General features: G+C 39.0%; 2 protein-coding genes across 9 annotated transcripts; both read left to right on the plus strand.

Annotated features, from left to right (window-relative positions):
* Positions 1–153: 153 nt before the first annotated feature.
* On the plus strand, positions 154–7,846 carry etf1b (eukaryotic translation termination factor 1b). 7 transcript variants are annotated; one of them, XM_084104862.1, is made up of 12 exons: positions 166–497; positions 835–943; positions 1,815–1,923; positions 2,069–2,244; positions 2,481–2,620; positions 2,708–2,846; positions 2,932–3,122; positions 3,207–3,336; positions 3,488–3,658; positions 3,759–3,823; positions 6,196–6,343; positions 6,421–7,846. In XM_084104862.1, the coding sequence occupies exons 4-12, from the start codon at positions 2,082–2,084 to the stop codon at positions 6,501–6,503; spliced, it is 1,230 nt and encodes a 409-aa protein (XP_083960988.1). In that variant the 5' UTR covers positions 166–497; positions 835–943; positions 1,815–1,923; positions 2,069–2,081; the 3' UTR covers positions 6,504–7,846. The 7 variants fall into 7 exon arrangements, with proteins under 7 accessions (XP_083960985.1, XP_083960988.1, XP_083960987.1 ...); XM_084104861.1 differs by having other exon boundaries at positions 307–497; positions 1,815–1,933; XM_084104863.1 differs by having other exon boundaries at positions 326–497; positions 1,818–1,933.
* Positions 7,847–8,360: 514 nt separating this feature from the next.
* On the plus strand, positions 8,361–23,285 carry fbxw11b (F-box and WD repeat domain containing 11b). Of its 2 annotated transcripts, none has more exons than XM_084104857.1 (13): positions 8,361–8,459; positions 11,144–11,203; positions 12,962–13,202; positions 14,027–14,213; positions 14,437–14,527; positions 14,893–15,030; positions 16,407–16,525; positions 16,685–16,934; positions 19,157–19,275; positions 19,602–19,712; positions 20,347–20,425; positions 22,189–22,353; positions 22,442–23,285. In XM_084104857.1, the coding sequence occupies exons 1-12, from the start codon at positions 8,421–8,423 to the stop codon at positions 22,348–22,350; spliced, it is 1,596 nt and encodes a 531-aa protein (XP_083960983.1). In that variant the 5' UTR covers positions 8,361–8,420; the 3' UTR covers positions 22,351–22,353; positions 22,442–23,285. The 2 variants fall into 2 exon arrangements, with proteins under 2 accessions (XP_083960983.1, XP_083960984.1); XM_084104858.1 differs by having other exon boundaries at positions 8,364–8,459; positions 12,983–13,202.
* Positions 23,286–23,662: the final 377 nt, after the last annotated feature.

The following is a 23,662-nucleotide window of genomic DNA, read 5'->3' on the forward strand; positions in this document are numbered from 1 at the left end:
GTTAAGGAAAATAATGCGAAACGATGCAAAAACAACATATCAAGGGCGAAACGTGGCCTGTGCTGCGTTTCTCAAGAGGCATCGTTATCTACGTTGATCGTAGAGACCACTGGCGCCAAATTCTGTCTTTTTACGATGCATTTGAGAAACGCAGCCCTGCCCTGCCCTGCACGTTTTCGTCCGAATCACAAACACCACTTCGCAGGCTCGCCGAGTTCTGCTGAGACCCAAAAGTCATTGTTCCACCCTTTTTGTTTGACAGCAAAATCCTCCAATAACGCATCTCACTACACCCCCACGCGTGGCGTTTTCAGGAAGTGATACTAAATGGAATTTGTGCCTTTCCCCACGTGAGCCTCCATCGAAGCACCACGCGCAGCAAGACCAAACCGGCTGCTAACGATAAGTATATCACGTCACTGGGAAACAGCGGCGAGCGAGTTCTGGACCACAAAATACCTGCCGTACGGACGCGGCGGAGCAGATCATTCTAGTCTGTGAGTACGCTGCTATAATGTCTGCTAATAAAATCGCTTCGATTATTTGAATCACGTGTTGAAGATAAAATATTGCAAAAGGGTGGTTTTGCACGAGCGGCGCGTGGCAGCGGCAGGGATGTTTTCGGGCGCGAGAGGCCCGCGCGCAGGGCTGCGTTAGCAAGCTAGCGCATCAAACTTGAGTCGCTCTTTTCTCTTCCACCCACAAGCCTTCTTTTAATCAAGTAACGATTCTGTCCGATCCATTCCGATTTTCATAGTGAATGATCCGCCTTTAAAATCTCTGACAATTCAAGCACTTCGCGCTAGCAAGCTAAAGTTGGATTCTGTTTTTCAGCAGGTCCAGACAGCGCGAGGAAGATGGCGGACGACCCCAGCGCAGCGGACAGGAACGTGGAAATTTGGAAGATTAAGAAGTTGATCAAAAGCCTTGAAGCGGCCCGAGGGTGAGGCTCGCTCTGTCAGATCCTCTATATTTGTATACAGGTGTTGAATGACAAATAATAACACCTCTAGTGTGCGATTTGATTCGTTCTTTGGGGGGGACCACATGCTAACCAGCTTGCTAACAGCTGTTGTAGAGAGAAGCATGGTGGACGGAGAACGAGACCGCTTATTGTACAGCTCTTTATTTCCAAAATATTGTGTTGGTGTGGGATAAAGAGCGGGAAATGTTATATGTGGTGTCGTTTGAAATGTCAGGCACCTTCGGGATGACGCTTTAAAACGGGCTGGTGGAGGTGACGTGTGTTTTATGGGAGAGACTGTGCTAAATATCCTATGTTTTGTTTGTTTTTTGTGAGAAGATCAGTATTTTTATTTATTTATTTTTACTTATTTTTTTTTAATGTCATTTTTTATCATTACGGTTTGATAACAACGTTGTTGTAGTTGTTTTAGTGTACTGTGGCTATTCAACCAGTCTCCTTGACATGTATGTTTTGTTCCATCGTTTTTACAATGAAAGTGAATGTTAAACAGAATGACAGCCTCAGTTATCTTCTCTTTTTTAAGTTATGAACTACCCATTTAATGTTGACTCAAATGTACTGAATATACCTTGACAAATATACTCATAAACAGTTTGGATGTAAAGTTAACATGATGCTCATTCAGTAACTTACTGTTCAAGGGAACAATAAATTGATCAAAAGTGACAGTAAAGACACTTAATGTTACAGAAGATTTCAATTTTAAACATTGTTCTTTTGAACTTTCTATTAAAAGAATCCTGACATTTTTTTTTATTGTTTCCACAAAAATATGCAGCACAACTGTTTTCAGCATTGATGATAATAATAAGAAATGTTTCTTCAGCAGCAAATCAACATATTAGAATGATTTCTGAAGGATCATGTGACTGAGGACTGGAATAATGATGCTGAAAATTCAGCTTTGCCATCACAGGAATAAATTACATTTATAAGTATATTCACGTAATAAAACACTTATTTTAAATTTTATTCTTTCACAATATGATCATAAAAACAAATCTTACTGACCCCAAACTTTTGAACGGTACTGAATGTTCATGAAAAGGTCTCAGACTGTCCTATTCTCTTCTTCCTCAGAAATGGCACCAGTATGATATCCCTCATCATCCCACCCAAGGACCAGATTTCGCGTGTTGCTAAGATGTTGGCCGATGAGTTCGGCACGGCTTCGAACATCAAGAGCAGAGTCAACAGACTGTCTGTTCTAGGAGCCATTACCTCCGTACAGCAGAGACTCAAACTCTACAACAAAGGTAAATATGTGGGTTTAGTTTAATCTAAGAGCCATTTAACTTCTCAGATGATGGAATTTCATTATACTTGGTATGTTTAACTTTTCCAAACTGGTGCTGTTCAAATATTAAACTGGCAGTTGAAACACATTTGCTGTGTATGTGTGGGTATGATAGAGAGTGGCGCCTGATTGAATCTTTTCATTAGGTGTGGTCTCTCCTGATCCCCTCACACGAGTCTGCTGTTTATCTTGCAGTGCCTCCTAATGGCCTGGTGGTGTATTGTGGCACCATTGTGACTGAGGAAGGCAAAGAGAAGAAAGTAAACATTGATTTTGAGCCTTTTAAACCAATCAACACATCCTTGTATTTATGTGACAACAAGTTCCATACTGAGGTAAATTATCTATCTGTCTATTTATCTAACTATCTATCCTTCTATCCTATCTATCATAACAACTATTATTACATTTTTTGTTCACAGGCTCTAACAGCTCTGCTGTCAGACGACAGCAAGTTTGGCTTCATTGTGATTGATGGTAGCGGTGCCCTGTTTGGGACTTTACAAGGCAACACAAGGGAGGTGCTGCACAAATTTACCGTGGACCTGCCCAAAAAACATGGTAAACGTGTCTTCAAATCGCTTGCTCTCTTGTTCTTTTATAGGATTTTGAATTCACCCACTTGTTTCCTTTAACCTTCTTTTAGGTAGAGGAGGACAGTCCGCTCTTCGATTTGCCCGTTTGAGGATGGAGAAGAGACATAACTATGTGCGTAAGGTAGCGGAGACTGCTGTGCAACTCTTCGTGTCCAATGACAAAGTCAACGTGGCAGGACTGGTTCTTGCCGGATCGGCCGACTTCAAGACGGAGCTCAGCCAGTCAGACATGTTTGATCCAGTATGTTCTTTTAGCATCAAATTATTTGCGAACTTAATTCAGAGTTTTGGTTCTTTTCTGACTTTGGTTCTTCTGCACACGTAGAGGTTACAAGCAAAGGTTCTCAAGCTGGTTGACATATCATATGGAGGAGAAAACGGTTTCAACCAGGCCATTGAGCTCTCAGCGGAAGTGCTCTCCAATGTCAAGTTCATCCAAGAAAAGAAACTAATAGGTAGTTAATCCAAGAAGCATTTACAGGCTTGATAAAGGTGATAGACATGCTGGGAAAAAAATGTTGTGGCCTAAAACACTGGGCTTTCAGTAGTTTTCATGCTGTGTTTTTTTTTCTTTTCTTGTGTAGTGACTTGTGTCTCTGATTTCAGGACGATATTTTGATGAGATCAGTCAGGACACAGGGAAGTATTGTTTTGGAGTTGAAGACACGCTCAAAGCGCTGGAAATGGGAGCGGTGGAGATTCTAATAGTTTACGAGAACCTGGACACTATGCGTTACGTCCTACGTTGTCATGGAGAAAATACTACACCAGAAAATGGTATGCACACCCTCACTCTTGTACGTGCAATTGCACAATATTTGCAAAATATAAAATGATTCCTTTCTCGGTTTAATTTCATTGCTTTTTTTTTAATCAGATGAAAAGACACTCTATCTGACACCAGAACAGGAGAAGGACAAGTCTCATTTCACTGACAAAGAGGTATGTAAAACTGTCAACTAAATTCAGATTATTAAGTGTATGTTATTCAGCAGATTTTCTTATTTATTAATAAAAAGAGTAGTGCAGATTCTCAATAGTCTGGAACTCTTTCCCCTGAATGACTTTTGAGTTTAAGGGTCATACTCAAGCAAACATTGATGATCTCATGGCCTGAAATGAGACCAGCAGCCTTTGAGTTAAAAACCTTGATCTTTAGGGTTTTATCAGCCAATTAGTACCAAGCTCATTGCAGTTCTGTTTTGATTTATCAGGATTATGCATTGCAGATCCTAAAGTCTGAGACTACATTGAATACATTGCCCTTTGTGCAAAGGAAAGTTTCAATGGATGTTAAAGGTTCTTCTGCGCAGCACTGACTGTTTATCAGCTCTGACCAATATTAGACAACGCAGTGCGAGCTCGATCACACGACACCGTTACTACACAGTGCTGGGAGATCCAGTGAGGAGAAAAATTCTGTTATAAACCACAGATATTAGATCAAACAGAGCTGATGTGGAAACCGAGACAACGTTGTTCCATGAACGAACAAGTTATAGAATCCACAACATTCACAATGGATTTAATGTAGTAACACTAACTGTAACCATGGTATTGTGGCAGAAATAGTCAAATGTTTTTACATTATTCATCTCAGGCTTCGTACAACCTTTAGAGAGTGAAATTCAAGCCATTTTTAATGACTTTCAGGTGCTTAACACTTTTTCCAGCACTCCAAGGCTCTAAATAATAATCAATTTTAATGTTTTTTTTTAATGTGATGATTTGTAAATCTAACAGTTTAAAGATGATAGATGAAGGAGGACTAACACTTCGTTGCAAACAAACACTTTTATTAAAAAAGACATGAAAATACCAGTATAACCAGTAGATGGCAGCAGAGGAGCACTTATTGACTTGTTAGCCATTTCCACTCTCTAATATATAGAAAAGTCAAAGTCTCATGAAAAACAAAAACTTTTCTTCAAATGGTGACTGAATCACACAGAAAGCAAGTAAAGTAGAGTAGAATATTGAAAATTTTCCCTGTAGAATGAGGTGTTAGTTAATAAGTTAACGATTATTATTAGCTTATTGCGATTATTGGTGGTTAATGGCAGTTCGTCTTGTACACAAGATACGAAAATAAATCAAATGTCAAAGAAGAAAAATTAGTTTTGTGACAAGGTAATGTGGTCAACCTCAAAAATTGGCCATTGGTTGGGTGGGGCAGCGTTCTGTACGCCATGAGAGTATCGCGATACGTACCCGTGGGTTGTGTATTGCGGTTTTTCGCAGCACGTTTGAGTGTAAGCAAGAGGTTTTTTCTTGTGCGTCAAGCAGGTTCGGTTGAGCTTCTCTTTATGTTCGCTGATCAATGTTTATATATGAATAAAATCCTAAATTCAATCTGTTCATCTTATAAAGCGATCGAGTTTGGACTAAACCGCTCAATTCATATGGATTAGTTTTATGATCTCTTTATGAACGTTTTGACGTGTTAAAATTTCAGTTGCTTAGCTGTTTATGGAGGGACAGAAAGCTCTCAGATTTCATCAAAAAGATCTTCATTTGTGTTCCGAAGATAAACGAAAGTCTTACTGGTTTGGAACGACAACGATTTTTGTGAACTAACCCTTTGGTCGGTTATGTCTTAAAGGCATACTCCACTTTTTTTGGAAATAGGCTCATTTTACAACTCCCCCAGAGTTAAACAGTTGAGTTTTACCGTTTTCGAATCCATTCAGCCGAACTCCGGGTCTGGCGGTGCCACTTTTAGCATAGCTTAGCATAGATCATTGAATCGGACAGGACCATTAGCTTCTCTCTCAAAAAAATGACCAAAGAGTTTCGATATTTTTCCTATTTAAAACTTGACTCTTCTGTAGTTACATCGTGTACTAAGACCGACGGAAAATTAAAAGTTGCGATTTTCTAGGCTGATATGGCTAGGAACTATACTCTCATTCCTGCATAATAATCAAGAAACTTTGCTGCCGTACCATGAGTGCAGCAGGCGAAATGATATGACGCAGTGCCTGAAAATAGCAAATGAAAATAGAAAATAGTACCCAGCTCGGTAACTTCCAACGTGACCGGGACTAAGTTTGTCTAAGCTATTAGACCTATTTTCTATGGTCTAATAAGTTAGGCTATGTAAAATGAGCCTTTTTCCAAAAAAAGTGGAGTATCCCTTTAAGTATATGTAAACAGCTGAGAAAGATAACTTGTATCAGTGTTGGATCCATGCATTCACCACATGCACACTTGGCTGTCCTGATCGCTTATCCCTTTCGCGTAATATTTACTTTGCACTATAACCAATGTGTGCCGATGTATAATGTTAACGGTACCATACATGTTTGTTTTAGACGGGTCAGGAGCATGAGCTGATTGAGAGCATGCCACTGCTTGAGTGGTTTGCCAATAACTACAAGAAGTTTGGGGCCACACTGGAAATAGTTACAGACAAAAGTCAGGAGGGCTCGCAGTTTGTGAAAGGGTTCGGAGGCATCGGTGGTAAGTACTCCACATATTTTGATTTGTTAGGAAATGGAACAATATTGTTTTATCAATACACATTTTCTTCCCCCCAGGAATCTTGAGGTACCGGGTCGATTTCCAAGGCATGGAGTACCAGGGAGATGATGATGAGTTCTTTGATTTAGATGACTACTAGGTAGTCGGGACTGACATAAAATTCAAACATAAAATCCCCCTCCCCCTCCCCCCTCTTCACCTACCCCGCAAACGGCAGGGGAGCGAAGGAGATGGAATCAGCAGGAGGGAGAATAAGAATTTGAGATGGTGGCGGATGGTCTGCGTGTCCCTGGCTTTAGAATACAGTGACTCCATCTCTGGACTGGAAGAGGTGGAGTTTTCTCCTCTACACCAATTAGCAGGTCATCGCAACATCACGGCCGTGGCCCTTCTGCCTGTCCTGCCTCAGCTCTTCACAAAACACTCTAGGCTTTCAGATCTACTTTTTCTTCCCTTCTAATCTCACTCCTTTCTTCCTTTTGCCTCTCCTTTTATAATGGCATCTGCTGCTGTTGTATTTTATTCAAATGTATTATATTTTCTCTTATTCAGTGTATGAAGAAAGCAGTAGCAAACTATTAGACCAGTGCTGCTTACCCAGCCACCTCAAGCCCATTGCCAGGCCTGCGTTTTAATTTCCTGGTTAGTCCAGACTTGATTTGTTGCCTTGTTTCTGCTGTAAACCAGTGTGGTGGTGGTGCACTCTGAGCCAGTGGTACACCTGCTCCTCCCATCGCATTGTGCCCACGTTGAGGCGTGTCTTGCTCTCAAATGGACCATATTAGTAACTGGACCCATCCCTCCATGAAGACGGAGAAGCGTCTTTTACAGTACACTTCCCTCGCTTGTTTTCCTCAGCCCCCAGGAGATGCTACTTCTCGAAATAAACAATATGAGTGCCTGAATTTTGCAGTTTGTGAGATGTGAGCACAGTGTACCAGCATCTGGACCGTAACTTCAGCCTCCTGCTGTTTCTGAACAAAAAAAATCTTAGCTCGAGCCTTCAGCACTCATTGGTATACGACGGCTTTACCGGCAGAACACATGCATGGGAATGTCCTTTCGGACCGATTATGGGGTGGGGGGTTACTGTGTTAACTGTGATGTGTGAGTGAGTATACGTCAGTTTGGCTGTTTCATTCCCTTTTAGAAGACCTGCCACAGACTACAAGCCTCTAATTTCTATCCATTTTGTCCAACCATATTTTATTAGCAGATTGGTTTTTAGAAAGACAAGCTGCAAATCAGTGATGTTTTGGACCTTTAACAATTACGGCATGGTTGGTGTTCTGAAGCCTACTAAAACGAACAGATAACCCGATAATGAAAAAGGAGAGAAATATCCAAATAACGGGCCCAAAATATTTTAGCAAATATTATGTTGTATATTTTCTCATTTTCTTTGATCCGTCACTATTTTGTATAAATCATTTGTTACATCTGGACACAGACATTAAACGTTCTCATTGTTTGCAAATTGCACTTATAGCTTGATTATTTTGCAAAGCTATTTTATCTTTCTTGATTCTGAGTTTGATAAGATTAGTTTGCCTGCCAAATTAACACATGCAGGTTGAGGAAGTCAATTAATTATAAGCAGGAAAGGGAAGGCAGATATTTTTCTGATGCATTTATTAATAAAAATCTTTTTTTAGATCTACTTGATGCTTCTGGCATAGTTGTCACCAGCATACAATCAGCAATATTCTTAATAATATGTGAATCATTGGGGATAACCCTATTCTTTACCCTAGTACCAGACGGCAGCCAATAGCTGTACATTTTACAAAACTGACAAAACCCTTTTTGTCAATCGGTGACCAACCACGAATGTTGTTAGATTATGATCATGACGTAGTCCGTCTGTACCCGCTTTGTACCTTAGCAGCAGGAATTATCCAATCACAACGCGGACAACGCCCATTTGGTCAGCTTTGGTTATTTGACATCCAATCGGAGACTTCGAATCAAGAATTCTATCTCCGCCTCTTTTTCGTGACGTGCTTGTGTCGCAGGGCGGGGTTTCCATTTTCACTGCGAGTTTCGGGGAACAAACATGGAGCCGGAGATGGAGGACAAAACCTTAGAGCCAATGGTGAGTACTCGGTTGTGCTTCGAGAAAGATTTTCTGGTATGTCCTAAAGACTTTCGCGTTTATACATTCGTTTTACCGGTTACAAGCAAAGCCTGGTAGAACATAACCAGCTTGTGGAGTGGGTAGGGATCGGTTGAGTTGAGGGGGAAGGAGGGGTGAGGAGCGAGAGAGAGAAATGGCTGGCTCGGCTGACAAGGAGGGCCCTGCTATGTATCGCTGTCTCACTTGGTGGTTTTCACGTCTCTCCCCCTTGTTTTCCGTTTTATACCAAAGCTGATACGTTAGTAGACAAGACCAGCAAGTGTTATTGGTGGTGGTTGAGGATATTTATTGAGCTAGTGGCGGATGTGGAGGGAGTGAAGCTGCCGCGGCATCGTGGTGAGTCCGAGGCTCGTCGACTTTAGCCGGTGACTTGAGCTTCACTGCGGCGCCTCTGCGCCACTCACTCCAGCCTATAATCTGATCGTGCAGACCAGTTGTGGTTCATATGCAGTCTCAGAATCCTTCACTATGTTTTAAAGTTTTCAAAACAACCATTTCTCTCACACAAAAACGTCTCATTTACGTGACGCGACATATTTTAACTGGAGTTTAAAGCTGCGTAATAGGAAGTAACCGCTCGTGCTGTCAATTGCAAATGACATTTCTGAGCCAAACGATGAGGAAATGTACACATATTGTAACTTTTACAAGAATCATGGTTTAATGTGAATGAATAGTTGTGTTTTGGTAACCACGCATCTTTTTAGGGAAATACAAATCTTCATTGTTGATGTGAAGGAAGTAATAGCAAGCTGCTAGGTGGCTAACCGCATCAAACCATTAGCCTACGCCAACTAATTACGATATTTTCTTATTTAACTCATTGATTTTTGTTTCATACTTTTATGAATAGAAATTGTATAAGACTTACAATAAAAATAAACAGAATTCCTCCAAGTTTGTCCTTCACTAGTTTACCATCACATTTGACATGATTTACATCTGTGTGTAGTCTCATTATCAATCTTAATTAAATAAAACATTTCTGTTAATCTAAAACATTTTTATAGTGCCTTTAAGTGTATTGACTTATTTAAATATGCCCTTTATTAATGAGGCTGTCTCTGAATCAATATCATCTTGCCAATACAATATCCTTATAGAATCAGTTTTACAGATTGGATTTGCTTCTTGTTGCTATGGATACACTGTAAAGGTAGGAGTGAATGTTCTTGAGTTTGTCCACTTTGTATTGTGAAGCTTGAGAAAGATAGATGGTTTTTGGTTGAAGATAACAAGCCACGTGCATTTGTGTATAGACAGCAGAGGACTCATAATGAAACAAAATCATGCAAATGTCAAAAACACAACAAAATACTAAAAGTAAAATGGAACCGTAAAAACAAACTAATTCAATATATTTATAAAACTATAATACTACTATCTCAGTGATGGTAAAACAACACTGGTGTCTATCTTTGATATCACACCCCTTTCAGTCCAGGGAGCTTTTGCCCAAGTTTATAAAGATATTCACGATATGAATGGTGATTGTGGATTAAAGCAGGTGCTGAGTCGTGGATATTAAGGGCATCATCTCTGTGTCGCCTGTGTTTGGGATGTAAGCATATCCTTGTGGTGGCCTTGGCTAGGGGACAGCTGTTGACACGATACCCAAACGCCTACACACCCTGCCCCATCCCACATCTTAACAGCATGCTGATGAAGAATCTGTCCAATTATTCAGCACGCAGAGATCGTAGGCTGGTGCTCAGTCCTTTCATCTGCTTTCCAACAAACAATGCGATGGAATTATGAACGCATGCGAGCAGATGATGAAAGATGATTTTTATCGTCGCTGTCAAGCGGAAACCTTGTGTCTCCAAAAACTGCTTTTAAGGAAATGGAAAAAAGCACTACACTGCATTGTCAAAGTGGATATTGTGTCTTTATATGGTCAGACACTTACATAGTCATTATATTAACATTTTACCAAAATCAAGCTCAATTGAGTTACAAGGTTTTTGACTGGAGAATTTCTGACATGTTTTGTCCGTCGCATTTTGTGTTCGTCAACTTGCAGGTTATAAAGTTTACTGTAGCTATGTGGGCGGCTGAACACTGTTTCTTTCTGTCTTTTGGCTGAAATCTCACATTGTGAAAGATGAAGTGCTATGCACTTGCTTTTTAAGACCGTATTGGCCATGACTCTGATAAATGCTAGACTAAGACTCTTCTCCACTTCTCAAATACATAAAACATTTTCCATATCTCACATACATATATAGTGTGTGTTTCTTGAGTAAAGAAAATGCTACTTTTTAATAGAACCAGTACTTTATTTACCCTTGCATTGCAAACAAGCAGAGACGGTGTGCGGCACTTCATTCACGATAGAGGCGGGTGGAGTTATGATGTTTTAAAGACCGTTTGAGGATCCAGTGGAGTTACAAGTTTCCGTCACAAGCTCTTTTTAATGATTTTCATTGGTTTAAAATGTGCAAAACCCACATACAGATGTAAAGGGTGACCAATAGTAATGATTTATGAAAAAATAAAATAGATAAAATATGGAGATACAAGGTTTCCGCCCGACAGCGACAATAGGTCTCGTATAGGAGTGGTTCCGATTTATATTGTGGTCCAATATAACAATGTAAAGACGACATTGTGAAATAATGTTTTGTTTTTTCCTTCTGCAGAACACCTCTGTCATGGACTCGCAGACTGCAGAGCACTCCCCAAAGATCACAATTTTTAAGGTGAGTTGGATGAGACGTACCTCTGTTTGTCAAAGCCAGTAAAAATAATAAACCCATACTAGAATAAGGACCAGTTGAGTTGCCTCTCCCTGGACCATGAAGGATTTTCCATATTGAAGTACTGTTGACTTAGGGTTTTGTTGTAGGGCACTGCCTAATCTGTGTCTGGAAAACCTCTGTGACCATTTCCGCAAGCCTTTATTGCATCCGTATTTAGGATCAGTGTGTCCTCTCTTGCATTTTTGAGATGTCCTGTGTAGTAACAGTGGGATCCGGACACTTATACTACCGTAATGTTTTAGAAAGAAATCTCTTATTCTCACCAAGACTGCATTTATTTAATCGAAAATACAGTAAAAGCAGTAGGCTAATCCTGTGAAATATTATTACATTTTAAAATCTGTATTAAGATAAAATCTTTTCCTGGCAAAGCTGTATTTTCAGTATCAATTTTTAGTGTCACATGATCTATCAGAAATCATTCTAATTTGCTTTAGTGTTCAAGACACATTTCTTATCAATTATAATCATTGATGCTTAGTGCTTAATGGAAATCTTTTGTAACCTTTGATCAATTTAATGCATCCTTGATGTATAAAAGTATTAATTTCTTGAAAAAAAAAAACTCTTACTGACCCCAAACTTTTGAACGGTGATGCAAGTCACACTTCAGTACAAACTTTATGAATTTGATATTTAAACAAGTGGCATCTGCAAACATGCAATGCTAAACTTTTTTTCTCACTCAACTTCACTTATCTGAGACATTTGTGCATTTACTTTTAATAAAGCCAAAGTTATTTTAGTGGATGTTCAGTTCCCCTGAAGCTCACACAGATGTCCTAGCAGAGCAACCACAAATTAGATCACACATTTGACTACCAGAAAATGAAAGTGCCCAGAATCTTTTTTTCAACAAAGAATCAAACATCTTTTTGTGAAATGTTTTTCAGTTTGTTTTCTGCTTTTTGTGTGTTTTTAATGCCTCGTTTCCACCGAGCGGTACGGTACAGTATGATTTGGGATGGGAAACCCTGATCCAGCTTGCGTACTGCTTGGTGGAAACTAGGCATAAATGTTGTTTTTGATTAAAAGCAGGAGAGTTTAATGTTAAAACTATCTCTGTATCTTAAGTCAAGTAAGTGTGTTCTGCTGGCGGTACACCCCACGTGAAAACATTTGTAATCAAATTGCTAAACAACCTCTGAATGGAATAACACAAAATATGTATAATTTTAAAGCTTAGAAACTCAGCTTTTTAATGCATGTAACCATTTTGATCAACTCTTACGAGTGCTGTGTTGTCTCTCTAAACCGTACTGTACCGCCGGCGGCCACCACCTAGCGACAAAACAATTAATAATCATATTTTTCAAAACTACTGGCTTGATCAACACAAAATAGGTGTCATTTGAAAGCTTAGTCTCAACTTTACATGCATGTAACCAATTTGATTAACTTCTAAGTAGTACAGTGTAGTGCATGGACTAGAAAACAACAAACATTATTGTTCTGGGCTTTGACTAAACTTGAGCAAGTTTTGTACGTGAAATGAGTCTTTAGATTTGTGTGTCACTCAAAAAAAATGACTCAAAATGCCTTCAGGGCTTAAAGGGTAAATTGTTTAACTCTTTTCTGAGTAAATGCATCTGCCTTGAAATACTATGATTGTTTCTATTCTCCCTTTGCCCATACAGATTTGTTTTGGTCTCATCTAACATATCTATTTATTTGTTTTTCCTTGTACGGTTCTCCCAGCCTATCTTTATCTGTCCTCAGGTGAGTAATGGACCTTTGACGGGCTCTAGGAAGCGGCCATCGGAAGGAAATTACGAGAAGGAGAAGGACGTGTGTATCCAGCTCTTTGATCAGTGGTCTGAAGCGGACCAGGTGGAGTTTGTGGAACACCTGATCTCACGCATGTGCCATTACCAACACGGCCACATAAACTCCTACCTCAAACCCATGCTCCAAAGGGACTTCATTACGGCACTGCCAGGTATTACATACAGTCCTTATTCTGAAAGTGCTGTATTTGATGGAGGATCCATGCATTAAATTTAGCCTTAAGATTAAAGATAGACCATGCTTAATATAAGACTATTTTAGTATAGCCTATCTCTAATATTATATATAAATCAAACTTTAATTTCAATCAAATTAATCATTTAACACATGTTCCTGGTGTTATTGTTATAAGTAAGATTTAAGAAATGTATACATTTTTCAGCAAGGATGCTTTAAATTGATCAAAAGTGACTGTAAAGACATTTATAATGTTACAACAAAAATACATTTCAATTAAATACTCTTCTTTTACATTAAAGAATTCCGAAAATAATTGCCACAAAAAAATATTACGCAACTTAATATTAAGAAATATTTCTTTAGTGCCAGATCAGCATATTAGACTGATTTCTGAAGGATCATGTGACACTGAAGACTGGAGTAATCATGAAAATACAGCTCTGCGTCACAAGAATGTACATGCAAATTACCATGTTTTTAAATAGAAACGTCATTTCACAATATTTCTGCATTTGATCAAATAATAGTAATCTTTGTAAGCATTAAAGACTTCTTTAAAAAAAAAAAAAAAAAAAATTTGAACAGTGTATCTTGCATCATCTTTACACTTTTTTTACTTTTGATTATACTGTTTCTTTTGGAAAATGCATCAGATTGTAAAAGTCAAATGTGTTGTGAATGTAATTTTTTTTGACGTTAAACACAAATATTCTTTGACCGGTGTTCTTAAATATTCTTTATCCTGCTTTTAACTCTTGCATCCTTTAAAAAAAAAAATGTCTTTTTGTGTTCCAGCTCAGGGTCTGGATCATATAGCGGAGAATATCTTGTCCTTCCTGGACGCGCGCTCGCTGTGTTCGGCCGAGCTGGTGTGTAAGGAGTGGCAGCGTGTGATTTCTGAAGGCATGTTGTGGAAGAAGCTGATCGAGAGGATGGTTCGGACAGACCCGCTGTGGAAAGGCCTTTCAGAGAGACACCAGTGGTGAGTCATGGTGCTGATATGACTGTTTACATCCCTCAAACCCCCTCATTTATACATGAGGTTTAACAACCACCTCGTCATTATCTCTCAGTGGTGTAATTCTCCACCAGACATTCTAGGAACCTCCATTTAGACTGTCTTGTACATCTTATTTGGCCTTAAATTATAAAGGGGCTTGTTTATGCCAGTTTATCAGGGATGTTTATTGCTGTTTGATTCACAGGGAAAAATACCTGTTCAAGAACCGCACAACAGAAGTTCCTCCGAACTCATACTACCGTTCTCTTTATCCGAAAATCATTCAGGACATCGAGGTGGGCAAATCAATCATTGTTTCTTTCTGTCTTTTATGGGTGTAATATGAGATTAGCTCTTGTCTGCTCATGCCAGAAACGAGCCAATGTTTTTTTTTTAAGGGAAGGGACTCCAGACTAGAATGCAGGTAGTAACTCTGCTCCTGCTTGCTCAAATGAACAAACAAATGCTCAGTGATTTAACCTCAGGGGTGGGTGGCAGGCCTCATGCAACCTAGCTGTCTTTTTCATAGTAATCAGATTGTGCAGCCATCAGCTATTTAAATATTACATTTTCAAATGGCTTTTTTTATTTGATGTCAATGCGTAATCATTTTGATCAAATCAAGTAAAATAATTACTTAAATTGCTGTTCCTGTTCCCAGACCATCGAGGCGAACTGGAGGTGTGGCCGACATAACTTGCAAAGGATCCAGTGTAGGTCGGAGAACAGCAAAGGTGTTTACTGCCTCCAGTATGACGACGAAAAGATCATCAGTGGTCTACGAGATAACTCCATCAAGGTGTGACCGCACTCTGCCTGTGTATTTCTCGTGAACCTCGCGTGGGGTGTACTGTAGTCATCACTGGTAAAAACCACAGTCTGACTGCATCCTTCCTTACGCAGGTGCCATTTAAAAATGCTAACCACTTTTGACATCAAGCGTGTTCTTGTGAATTATGACGCATTTAATCACATTTTGCAAATGCACAATTTTGTGATTGTTTGCTGAACTGATGTTAGTCGAACCAAAGGGGTTCAAGATGTCTGCATTCAGATGGAGGATGCTTTTAAAACTCTCAAAACAGAAACGCGACTCGAGTTTTAGATGTACACAATTGAAACTCTCCCCTTATATAGTATAATACTAAAACTAGTGAGAGTGTATTGAAACCAGTGAGATGATTCAAGTGAGACTAAGGCAAGAATGACTAATTACAGTAGTCAACATTTGAAGTGGATCAAAACCTTTCATCAAAGTTATACATGAATTTTGAACAATACCCGTTCTTGTCTTAGGTCAACTTTGAACTTTTTTGTTCCACTTCAAATGTTGACTACTGTATATTGCTCATATGTAGTGTTAGGGGTTTGTTTAAATGCACTCTTACATCTGATTTTCTCATCTCTTATTTCTTGTTCTTGAAATTCAGCTTGTGTATCTCTAGGGATGTCTCATTGGTGACGATGAATGTTATTGTATTTTTTAAAAGGTCGTTGTTATTAAAAACAGGTTTTAATTATAGAATAGTAATAGTATAATAGCATTTTATTTTAGGAAAAAAGTGAATGCTTTTCAGCAAAGATGCGTTAAGTTGACAGTAATGACATTTGTTAGAAAAGATTTATATTTCAAATATATATTGTTCTTATGAATTTTATCACAGTTTAAGCAAAAATATACTGTTCAACATTGATTATAATAAGAAATGTTTCTCGAACATCAAATCAGCATATTACAGCCAAGGCTGTATTTATTTAAATAAAAACAGTTTTAACAGTAATACTGTTAAATATTACAATTTAAAGGAATTATGTTAAAGGATTTATTTAAATAAATACAGGCAATAAATACTTTGTGAGCATAAGTGATTTTTAAACATTAAAACATCTTGCCAACCTCAAACTGGAACAGTAGAGTATTTTAAGTTTTTATTTAATCGAATATATTAGATCAAAAATTCTAATTGATATTGGCCATGATATAAATAATTATTGGCTGACAACAACATTGGCCAAAATATTGCCGCATCTCAACTAGCAATGTGAAATTATTGCAAAATTTAAATTAATGTCCAATAATGAGTCCGCTCCCGTTAAAAGAAGTGTATTTTTGAGATTGTGAAATTCATGGTGTTTGCAAATGTGAAAAGATGTCGTATGTGTGTTTGTATTCAGATATGGGATAAACAGACTCTGGAGTGTTTGAAGATCCTGACAGGGCACACAGGCTCTGTGCTGTGTCTGCAATACGATGAGAGAGTCATTGTTACCGGCTCCTCTGATTCCACTGTCAGGTCAGATTTCTATCGTTCTCTCGCTTTCTATAAGTCCTCTGTTCATTTCTCCATCCCCCCCCACCCCTCTCCCCATCACTCCACATGTCTGTTCAGCTGGAATGAGTAAGGGACTGATAAAATCGGCGCTGACTTCTCTTGCCTTCTCTTTTTACCCAGAGTTTGGGATGTGAACTCGGGGGAGGTTTTGAACACTCTGATCCATCACAACGAGGCCGTGCTCCACCTGCGATTCTGTAACGGGTTGATGGTCACCTGCTCGAAGGATCGCTCCATCGCCGTGTGGGACATGGCCTCTCCCACAGACATCAGCCTCCGCCGAGTCCTCGTCGGACACAGGGCCGCCGTCAACGTGGTCGACTTTGACGACAAGTACATTGTCTCTGCCTCTGGTGATCGGACCATAAAGGTCAGTGCTCTTCTGTCTGAATGACTGTTATCAGCTGTCAATCAAACCACAAATCAATGCTCTTAGAGTTGTATCTGATTTCAAATATATCTGCACCCAATACATATCACAGGGGGGGAATTTCTTTTCTATATTTATACAGATTTCTGTATTTTTTACGGCCTGAAAAGTATGACCATGAAATGGTTTTTGGGTGGATGGTGTGCTGGTTAGGGCTGTCAAAACGGCTCAAAAACTAAATTCGAATTTCATACTTGCTTATTACTAATATTTGAATTTAAAAGGCATAATTTCAGTTAGAGCTTTTTTTGCTTGTCTCCATGCCACAAGAGGGCGCTATGAGCTAAATATTAATGCACTGCATTAAATTGTTTATTCAAGGCAATTAAATAACATTACTGTTTGTAGTGCATAAAGTTTTATCTACCATTTATAAATCAAAAATTATTTCGTAAATTGCATAACAATTATGTACATAACAGCATCGTGTATTTATGCATAGTTTAATGCAAAGATTCGAAGCTCCAATCACACAGTACTTTTTTTGCGTTTAAAAACATGACATGCAGTGGAATGGAAACCCCTCCCCCCCACAAAGTCTCAAGACATATTTTTTTTTTACCTTTACATGGCTTTCTAAACATGCGGCTCTCTTGTGCGAGACACGAGTGCACTGGTCAGATGTCTGTCTAGCACGTTTAAACAATGAAAACAATGGAAAAACAGAAAAAAATGCAGAAAATGCGTTCTTTGTGTGAACAGCTTTGTTACAGTTTTGACGTAACCAAGACCTCCGCATTGAGCTTCTCCATTTCTGCAATGTTTTGCATCTTGCACCGCATCTAGTGGGTTCAACTGTATAGGCTAAAAAAACATTAAAACGCAACAACGTCGTCATCACATCTCGTACGCCACTGCCTGACGCACACCTAAAATTCGAATGCACCGTTTTTTACATTCGAATATGGATTTTTATTTTAAATTTGACAAGTATTCGATTTAATTTGACAGCCTTAGTGCCTGTTACTGTATGATGATTGAAATGGCCTAAAACGATTACTAAATAAACTGCAAAATTGTACGTTTTCTAAAACCTTTATTTAATGCACAGATTGCTTTTAACAGTACTGCACAAGCTGTGTGTGGGTTAGCCAGGGTTCAAAGCGCCAAATGCAAGTAAACATCAGCGTTGAAACTGTCACTCGGCAGTTGCCTGGTAACTTTCTTATGAATTGACAATGCGTGGTTGTAAGAATGTGATATGGCTTAGTGCGATCATCAGATTGCAGCGGTTGTGGTGTAATTCTATAAAAAAATAGTCTGATGCGTTGCACGTTTCAGAGTACCGTAACAGCACTTTGTTTTCAGTTTCGTTTCAGTTAATTCTACTCTGCAAGTGCTGTGTGTTTTGAGTCACTCATAATTTGCATCTGGGAACGCAACATTCGTCATGAGAATAGTTTATTAATCTGTTGTCAACAAAGAAGCGATAAGGCAGGGTTACTCAAATCCAGCCCTGGAGTGCCACTGTCCTACAGAGTTCAGCTCAAACTATGATCAAACTCGCCTACCTGCAGTTTTCTAGTAAGTCAGACCTCGGTTAGATTTGGAACTAAACTCTGCAGGGAAGTGGTCCTCCAGTTTTCCGCCAAAATAAGCTCAATGGTTTTGTGCTGCAATGGACTTGACTAATTTGTCGTGCAGTCAGGCTTGGACTATTCAGGTGTCCGCTTGATCTGTCCAAAGCCAGAAATACCCAGCAGAGGGCAGCAGTGTAATGGCTTCTCAATTCTCTGTAGACTGGAGAAGCGCTACAGTCCGCTGCTCTTGCCCAGAGCCCTCGTCAGCACTCGTATTCTCCAGCCGCTCTCTCCTAGATGCTGGAATCGGGGCAATCGGGATTCCAGGAACAGACAGCCCTGAGCCAGCACACCCATCGCTCTGGGAGGGGTGCCAAGTCATTCTGCAGCCCCCACCCTCTGAAAACATTCCCCAAATAATGAGGCAGGGCAGTATGGGCTGGTGTGTGTGGGTTTTCTAGGGGTGTTTTCACATGTGCGCACACACAACTTCCTGAGTTTGAATGTACTGGTGCTTTATTAAATACGCCAATGGATCATTCTAAAGGAAAAGTGGCACTGGTTAGAAAATATACATATAAGGTTTAAACATTACACATTTAGATCACAAAGTTTTAAAGTGTTTAATGTAATGTTTTGCAGGTGTGGAGTACAAGCACCTGCGAGTTTGTTCGGACACTAAACGGTCATAAGCGAGGAATCGCCTGCCTACAGTACAGAGACAGACTCGTGGTCAGTGGCTCTTCAGACAACACCATCAGGTCTGTGCCAATAAATAATACATTGAGTTTACATATAAAAGCAATTGGGTGAATCTCAAGAAACGTGGGGATAAAAAAAATGTCCAGGTCACATTTCACCCTAGGACAATTGAAGTGAATTATTATTATTTTATTTTTTTACCAAAACATTTTAAGGGTTTTAATATTAAACTTACTTTTCTTAATACTGAATATAACCTAATTCTTCTTTTCCTTGTTGGTATAATTGTTCTTTTTTGGGTATAATGTGACCTGGGTTCACTCAGTTAGTATTACTTGCATTTGATTTATTTTCTCTTGAAATCTTTGTTAATCTCTTTCTCCAGGCTCTGGGATATTGAGTGTGGAGCCTGTTTGCGGGTTTTGGAAGGGCATGAGGAGCTTGTTCGCTGCATTCGGTTTGATAACAAGCGGATTGTGAGTGGAGCGTATGACGGGTATGCCCAAGTCTGATTTATTCAAAGTTGAAATGAGTTTTATTGGCTTTTTTTTTTTTTTTGCATTGCATTACAGTGCATTGAAGAATAACAGAATGTGGAAAAACAATTTTTGCAACTGTTTGCTAACAGCCAAAAAAGACTGAGAGGAAGTTCCTGTAAAAAGTTTTAATAAAAAAATAAATAAATTGTAGCGTTGGAGATTGAACACTTGACAAATTAAGATGCTTTTGCTGAAATGCATTCTAGTCTGGAGGATTAACTTTGGCCAGATTTATTTATTTATTTTTTTGTCTGGATTGTGGCTGGTTTATTCCTGGCCTTAATGTGAATAATCTCTTTATTCTCACATCTTTAATTGCGGAGTTGCATTTGTCTGCTCCCTGTGCTCCAGTCATTAATCTGACACTTGAGCAGTACACTATACCCACAAAGCCGAGGGAGCAGTCACTTTTAATCCTGGGAAGCCCACAATTGAATCTCAGATTATCTGTAGATTATGCGTGAAATGCGGCTGTAGAGCTGCTTTACAACAGAAGAATGAGAGAGGGATATTTTAACCAATGTATTGTGGATTTATGATTGTAATATTTTTGTCCATTATCTAATGTTCTTTGTTTGTGTGTGTGTGCAGCAAAATTAAAGTATGGGACCTACAAGCTGCTCTCGATCCTCGAGCCCCAGCCAGCACTCTGTGTCTACGTACACTAGTGGTGAGTTCCCAGCCACACACAACACTTCAGAACATACATGGGCTCAATTCATTATCTCTAAACAAAACTGCAAAATGGGTGCTCTGTAAATTCCACACAAAATAAATAAAATAACGTTAGAGGCAAGTAATTTATATTGTATTTTAATTAATATTCCGCATTGATTTTTCTCTTCATCAAAGAATCCTGAATTTATTTATTTTTTGCTTTCCATAGCTTAATCCATAGTTAAATTGCATTTTAAAATCTCTTAAAATAAAAAGTTATTTTTAATTGTAATATGGTTGGCATAAGAGAGTAGAAAAAAGGATTAAACTTATTGACCCCAAACTTTTAAACAGTAGTGTGTATACAGTATAGTATTTTATATAATAAATGTAAAAAACAAAATGTTAAAGTTGAATGATCACTTGTCTTTAGACAATATTTACTTAATTTTGGTAAATTTGAAGATCACTGAAACAATGGAAAATATTTTACCAAGCTTTTAAAATTAACACGTGGAATCTAAAACACTGCATAACTTAAGTGTGTAACATTTTGATTTAAAGCCCCTCCATGTTTTCAAGTTCTCAATTTTTTTTTTTTTTTTATATATCTCGTCTCTTTAAAAATGTACAGTGTTATAGTGTGCACTTGGAATTGATGAAAAACAGCGCTGTCACTGATAATCTCAAAATGCTCAAATATCAGCGGATTAATTGGTGCTAGGGAAGGTCGGTATATCGACTTTATCAATTTGTCCTAAACATGAGACATGCTTTATATTAAGGGCTTAAAAATAACTTGTGCAATATTGTTAGTGCATTAGTTTAAAGGAGCTTTCCCTGTCAGCTGCTCTGACAGATACTTGTGCTGTTTAATGCGTTTGAGACGTGGTGTTTTCCTCCAGGCATTACTTACATTTTATAGGTATGTTCTACTTCTGTAAATGTTAGACAGTCTTGCAAATGTTTCTATTTTGCTGTCATGACTGGATGAACATTATGTAAGCGAGTCTCGCTAAACTTCACAGACTTCATTGAACAGATGAAGCGCAATAGAATAGGAGCGCAGTAATTCTGACTAAAATATACATTTTGCTAAAATATTTGTTGGACTTAAATTTGCCATATGTAGAATTTTAAACCTACAAGTAAGCGTGTTTTTATGATAGGGGTAACTGTAAAGTGCCTAGTGTAATGAGGTAATTAGATTAGCCTACATTTGATTAAGCTCAGATGAGTCAATGTGTGTTCCTCTTAGCAATAAACATTTAGTCAGTGCTTTTATCATTTTTAGTCTAACTTCTGCTTTAAAAGGGATCATTTTTGTTTTTAGATTTTGTTAGAATGTAATGCTATTTTTAACCTTTTTTTGCACAATATATAACATGGTTACATTTGTTTTCATAGCCTTCAATATAAGCATTGTTTGTTGGACGACATTGGGCAGGATGTAAAGTAATATATTTTTTTTAAATGCAGATTTAAAAAAAAAAATCCAAATAGAAAAATTAGAAAATGCAGAGATATTGTCATTCAGCCAAAAATAAAGAGATGATATATTGGCCATATCACCCAGCCCTATGCCTACCTGCTCTACTCTGTTATTAATTCCTAATAATCTCTGATCTGTCCCGCATCCCTGTCATGTGTAGTTAACCCGCCCTCCGCATTTATAGCACCATAGATGGTCTGAACTGCATCATGTCATTCCCAGTCTGTGCCTGATTTTGATCCACAGCAGCGATGTCGCTTCAATAATAGTCTGTCTGCGTATAGGAACATTCTGGCCGAGTGTTCCGGCTCCAATTCGATGAGTTCCAGATCATCAGCAGCTCCCACGATGACACTATCCTTATCTGGGACTTCCTCAACGTGTCGACCAACGGGCAGACGGAAGGACGATCGCCGTCCCGCACGTATACCTATATATCCAGATAGCAGGTAACGCATGTTTTGACTTTTACGATTTCGTTCAAATTCGCACACGTCAAAATTAAAACTAACTTGCATGCGTGTGATCTCTTGACAGGGAAGCTCTGGTGGCGTGCGGAGTGTGTGCGAGTGTGTGTGGGGACTGTTCGGGTGACCCAGTCTCTGTGGAAGTGTGCCAGGATCAAAGGTCGAGGAACGCCACCACCACCCCCCTCCCCTTCACCCTCCTCTCTCCATCTGTCCGTTTTATTTCTCCCCCTCTTCGGTCATACTGAGGGCCGCCCCACAAAACACAAACTGCGTCAGTTCTCTTTCTCCCTCTCTGCGGAGGAGGAGGTGGAGAAACGGTGGAGAGAGCGATGCCATTAAGCAGAGAACCTGAGGGTGGGCGTGGAGCCCCCCTCTCACCCCCGCCACTGCGTACAGGGTGACGGCTGCCCCAGCTCCGCCCTGGACCCATGAACTCTGTATCTATCTTTTGTTTGTTTTGTTTTTGATTTAAAAAAGAAAAACTAAAGGGAGAAGGCAAGGTCTGAGTGCCTTCCTTCTCTCGGGACTGTTCTGCATGAATGAGCGAGCGATGGGACGTATAATGTGTGCTGGTCAACTCCTCGGTTTCTGATTTTTAAAAAAAAAAATGCTTTTCCTTTTTTTAAGTTGGGAAATTGACTTCATATTTTTTTTCTTGTGAAATCGTATGAATAATTGTAGTTTTTGACTTCTCCTGATATGTCCTTCCATTTCTCGTTTTAGCGCTGTCCGTCTCGTTCCCCTTTTCATTGTCTGCTTGTCTAGGTTCTGAATGACCCATAACTGATCTGAATTTAGTTGTAAACAGAAATGTCTTGTCTAAAATGGTGTTGTATATTGAAAAGATTTTTTTAAAGAAAAAAGCGTTATTAATAAGAATAAAGTACTTGACTGTGAAGGAGTGTTAAGAAGCTTGCACAAGCGCGTCGTGTTTTTAGTGTGCTTGTTCGTACGCATGATTCGCCCCTTTGAGATAAAGGCTTTCCAACAGGCCCAAATTTCAGGAACCTGCCGTGACGGCTGCCAAGACCTTCCAAAAGCATAGGGCCGCTGTTCAAATATTTAATTTTACCTCCTGCTCCGAATATGTGGAAATTGGCAGTACTGTCATTTTCGTCTTATGATCGCCACCATGGCAACAGCCACAATACATCACTTCAGCACTGTAACGATTTAAAAATGTTTGAATGCAGAGCAATATTTTAGTCTTGAATCTCAAGAATCTCTGTATTCTGTCCTGTGCGAACTGCAGAATGGAATTCCATTGGAATAAGGCATTAGTATGAAT

Source organism: Abramis brama, assembly GCF_963993115.1.
Source record: "Abramis brama genome assembly, chromosome: 25".
Lineage (NCBI taxonomy): Eukaryota > Metazoa > Chordata > Actinopteri > Cypriniformes > Leuciscidae > Abramis > Abramis brama.

What these genes read in the sequence shown, in the direction of transcription:
- etf1b (XM_084104859.1), top strand. Translation starts at nt 858, where the DNA reads ATGGCGGACGACCCCAGCGCAGCGGACAGGAACGTGGAAATTTGGAAG. An exon ending in ACTCAAACTCTACAACAAAG is followed by an intron (nt 2,245 to 2,480) that starts GTAAATATGTGG and finishes TTTATCTTGCAG; the next exon opens with TGCCTCCTAATGGCCTGGTG. An exon ending in CTCATTTCACTGACAAAGAG is followed by an intron (nt 3,824 to 6,195) that starts GTATGTAAAACT and finishes TGTTTGTTTTAG; the next exon opens with ACGGGTCAGGAGCATGAGCT.
- fbxw11b (XM_084104857.1), top strand. Translation starts at nt 8,421, where the DNA reads ATGGAGCCGGAGATGGAGGACAAAACCTTAGAGCCAATG. An exon ending in CTTCATTACGGCACTGCCAG is followed by an intron (nt 13,203 to 14,026) that starts GTATTACATACA and finishes TTTGTGTTCCAG; the next exon opens with CTCAGGGTCTGGATCATATA. An exon ending in TACGAGATAACTCCATCAAG is followed by an intron (nt 15,031 to 16,406) that starts GTGTGACCGCAC and finishes GTTTGTATTCAG; the next exon opens with ATATGGGATAAACAGACTCT.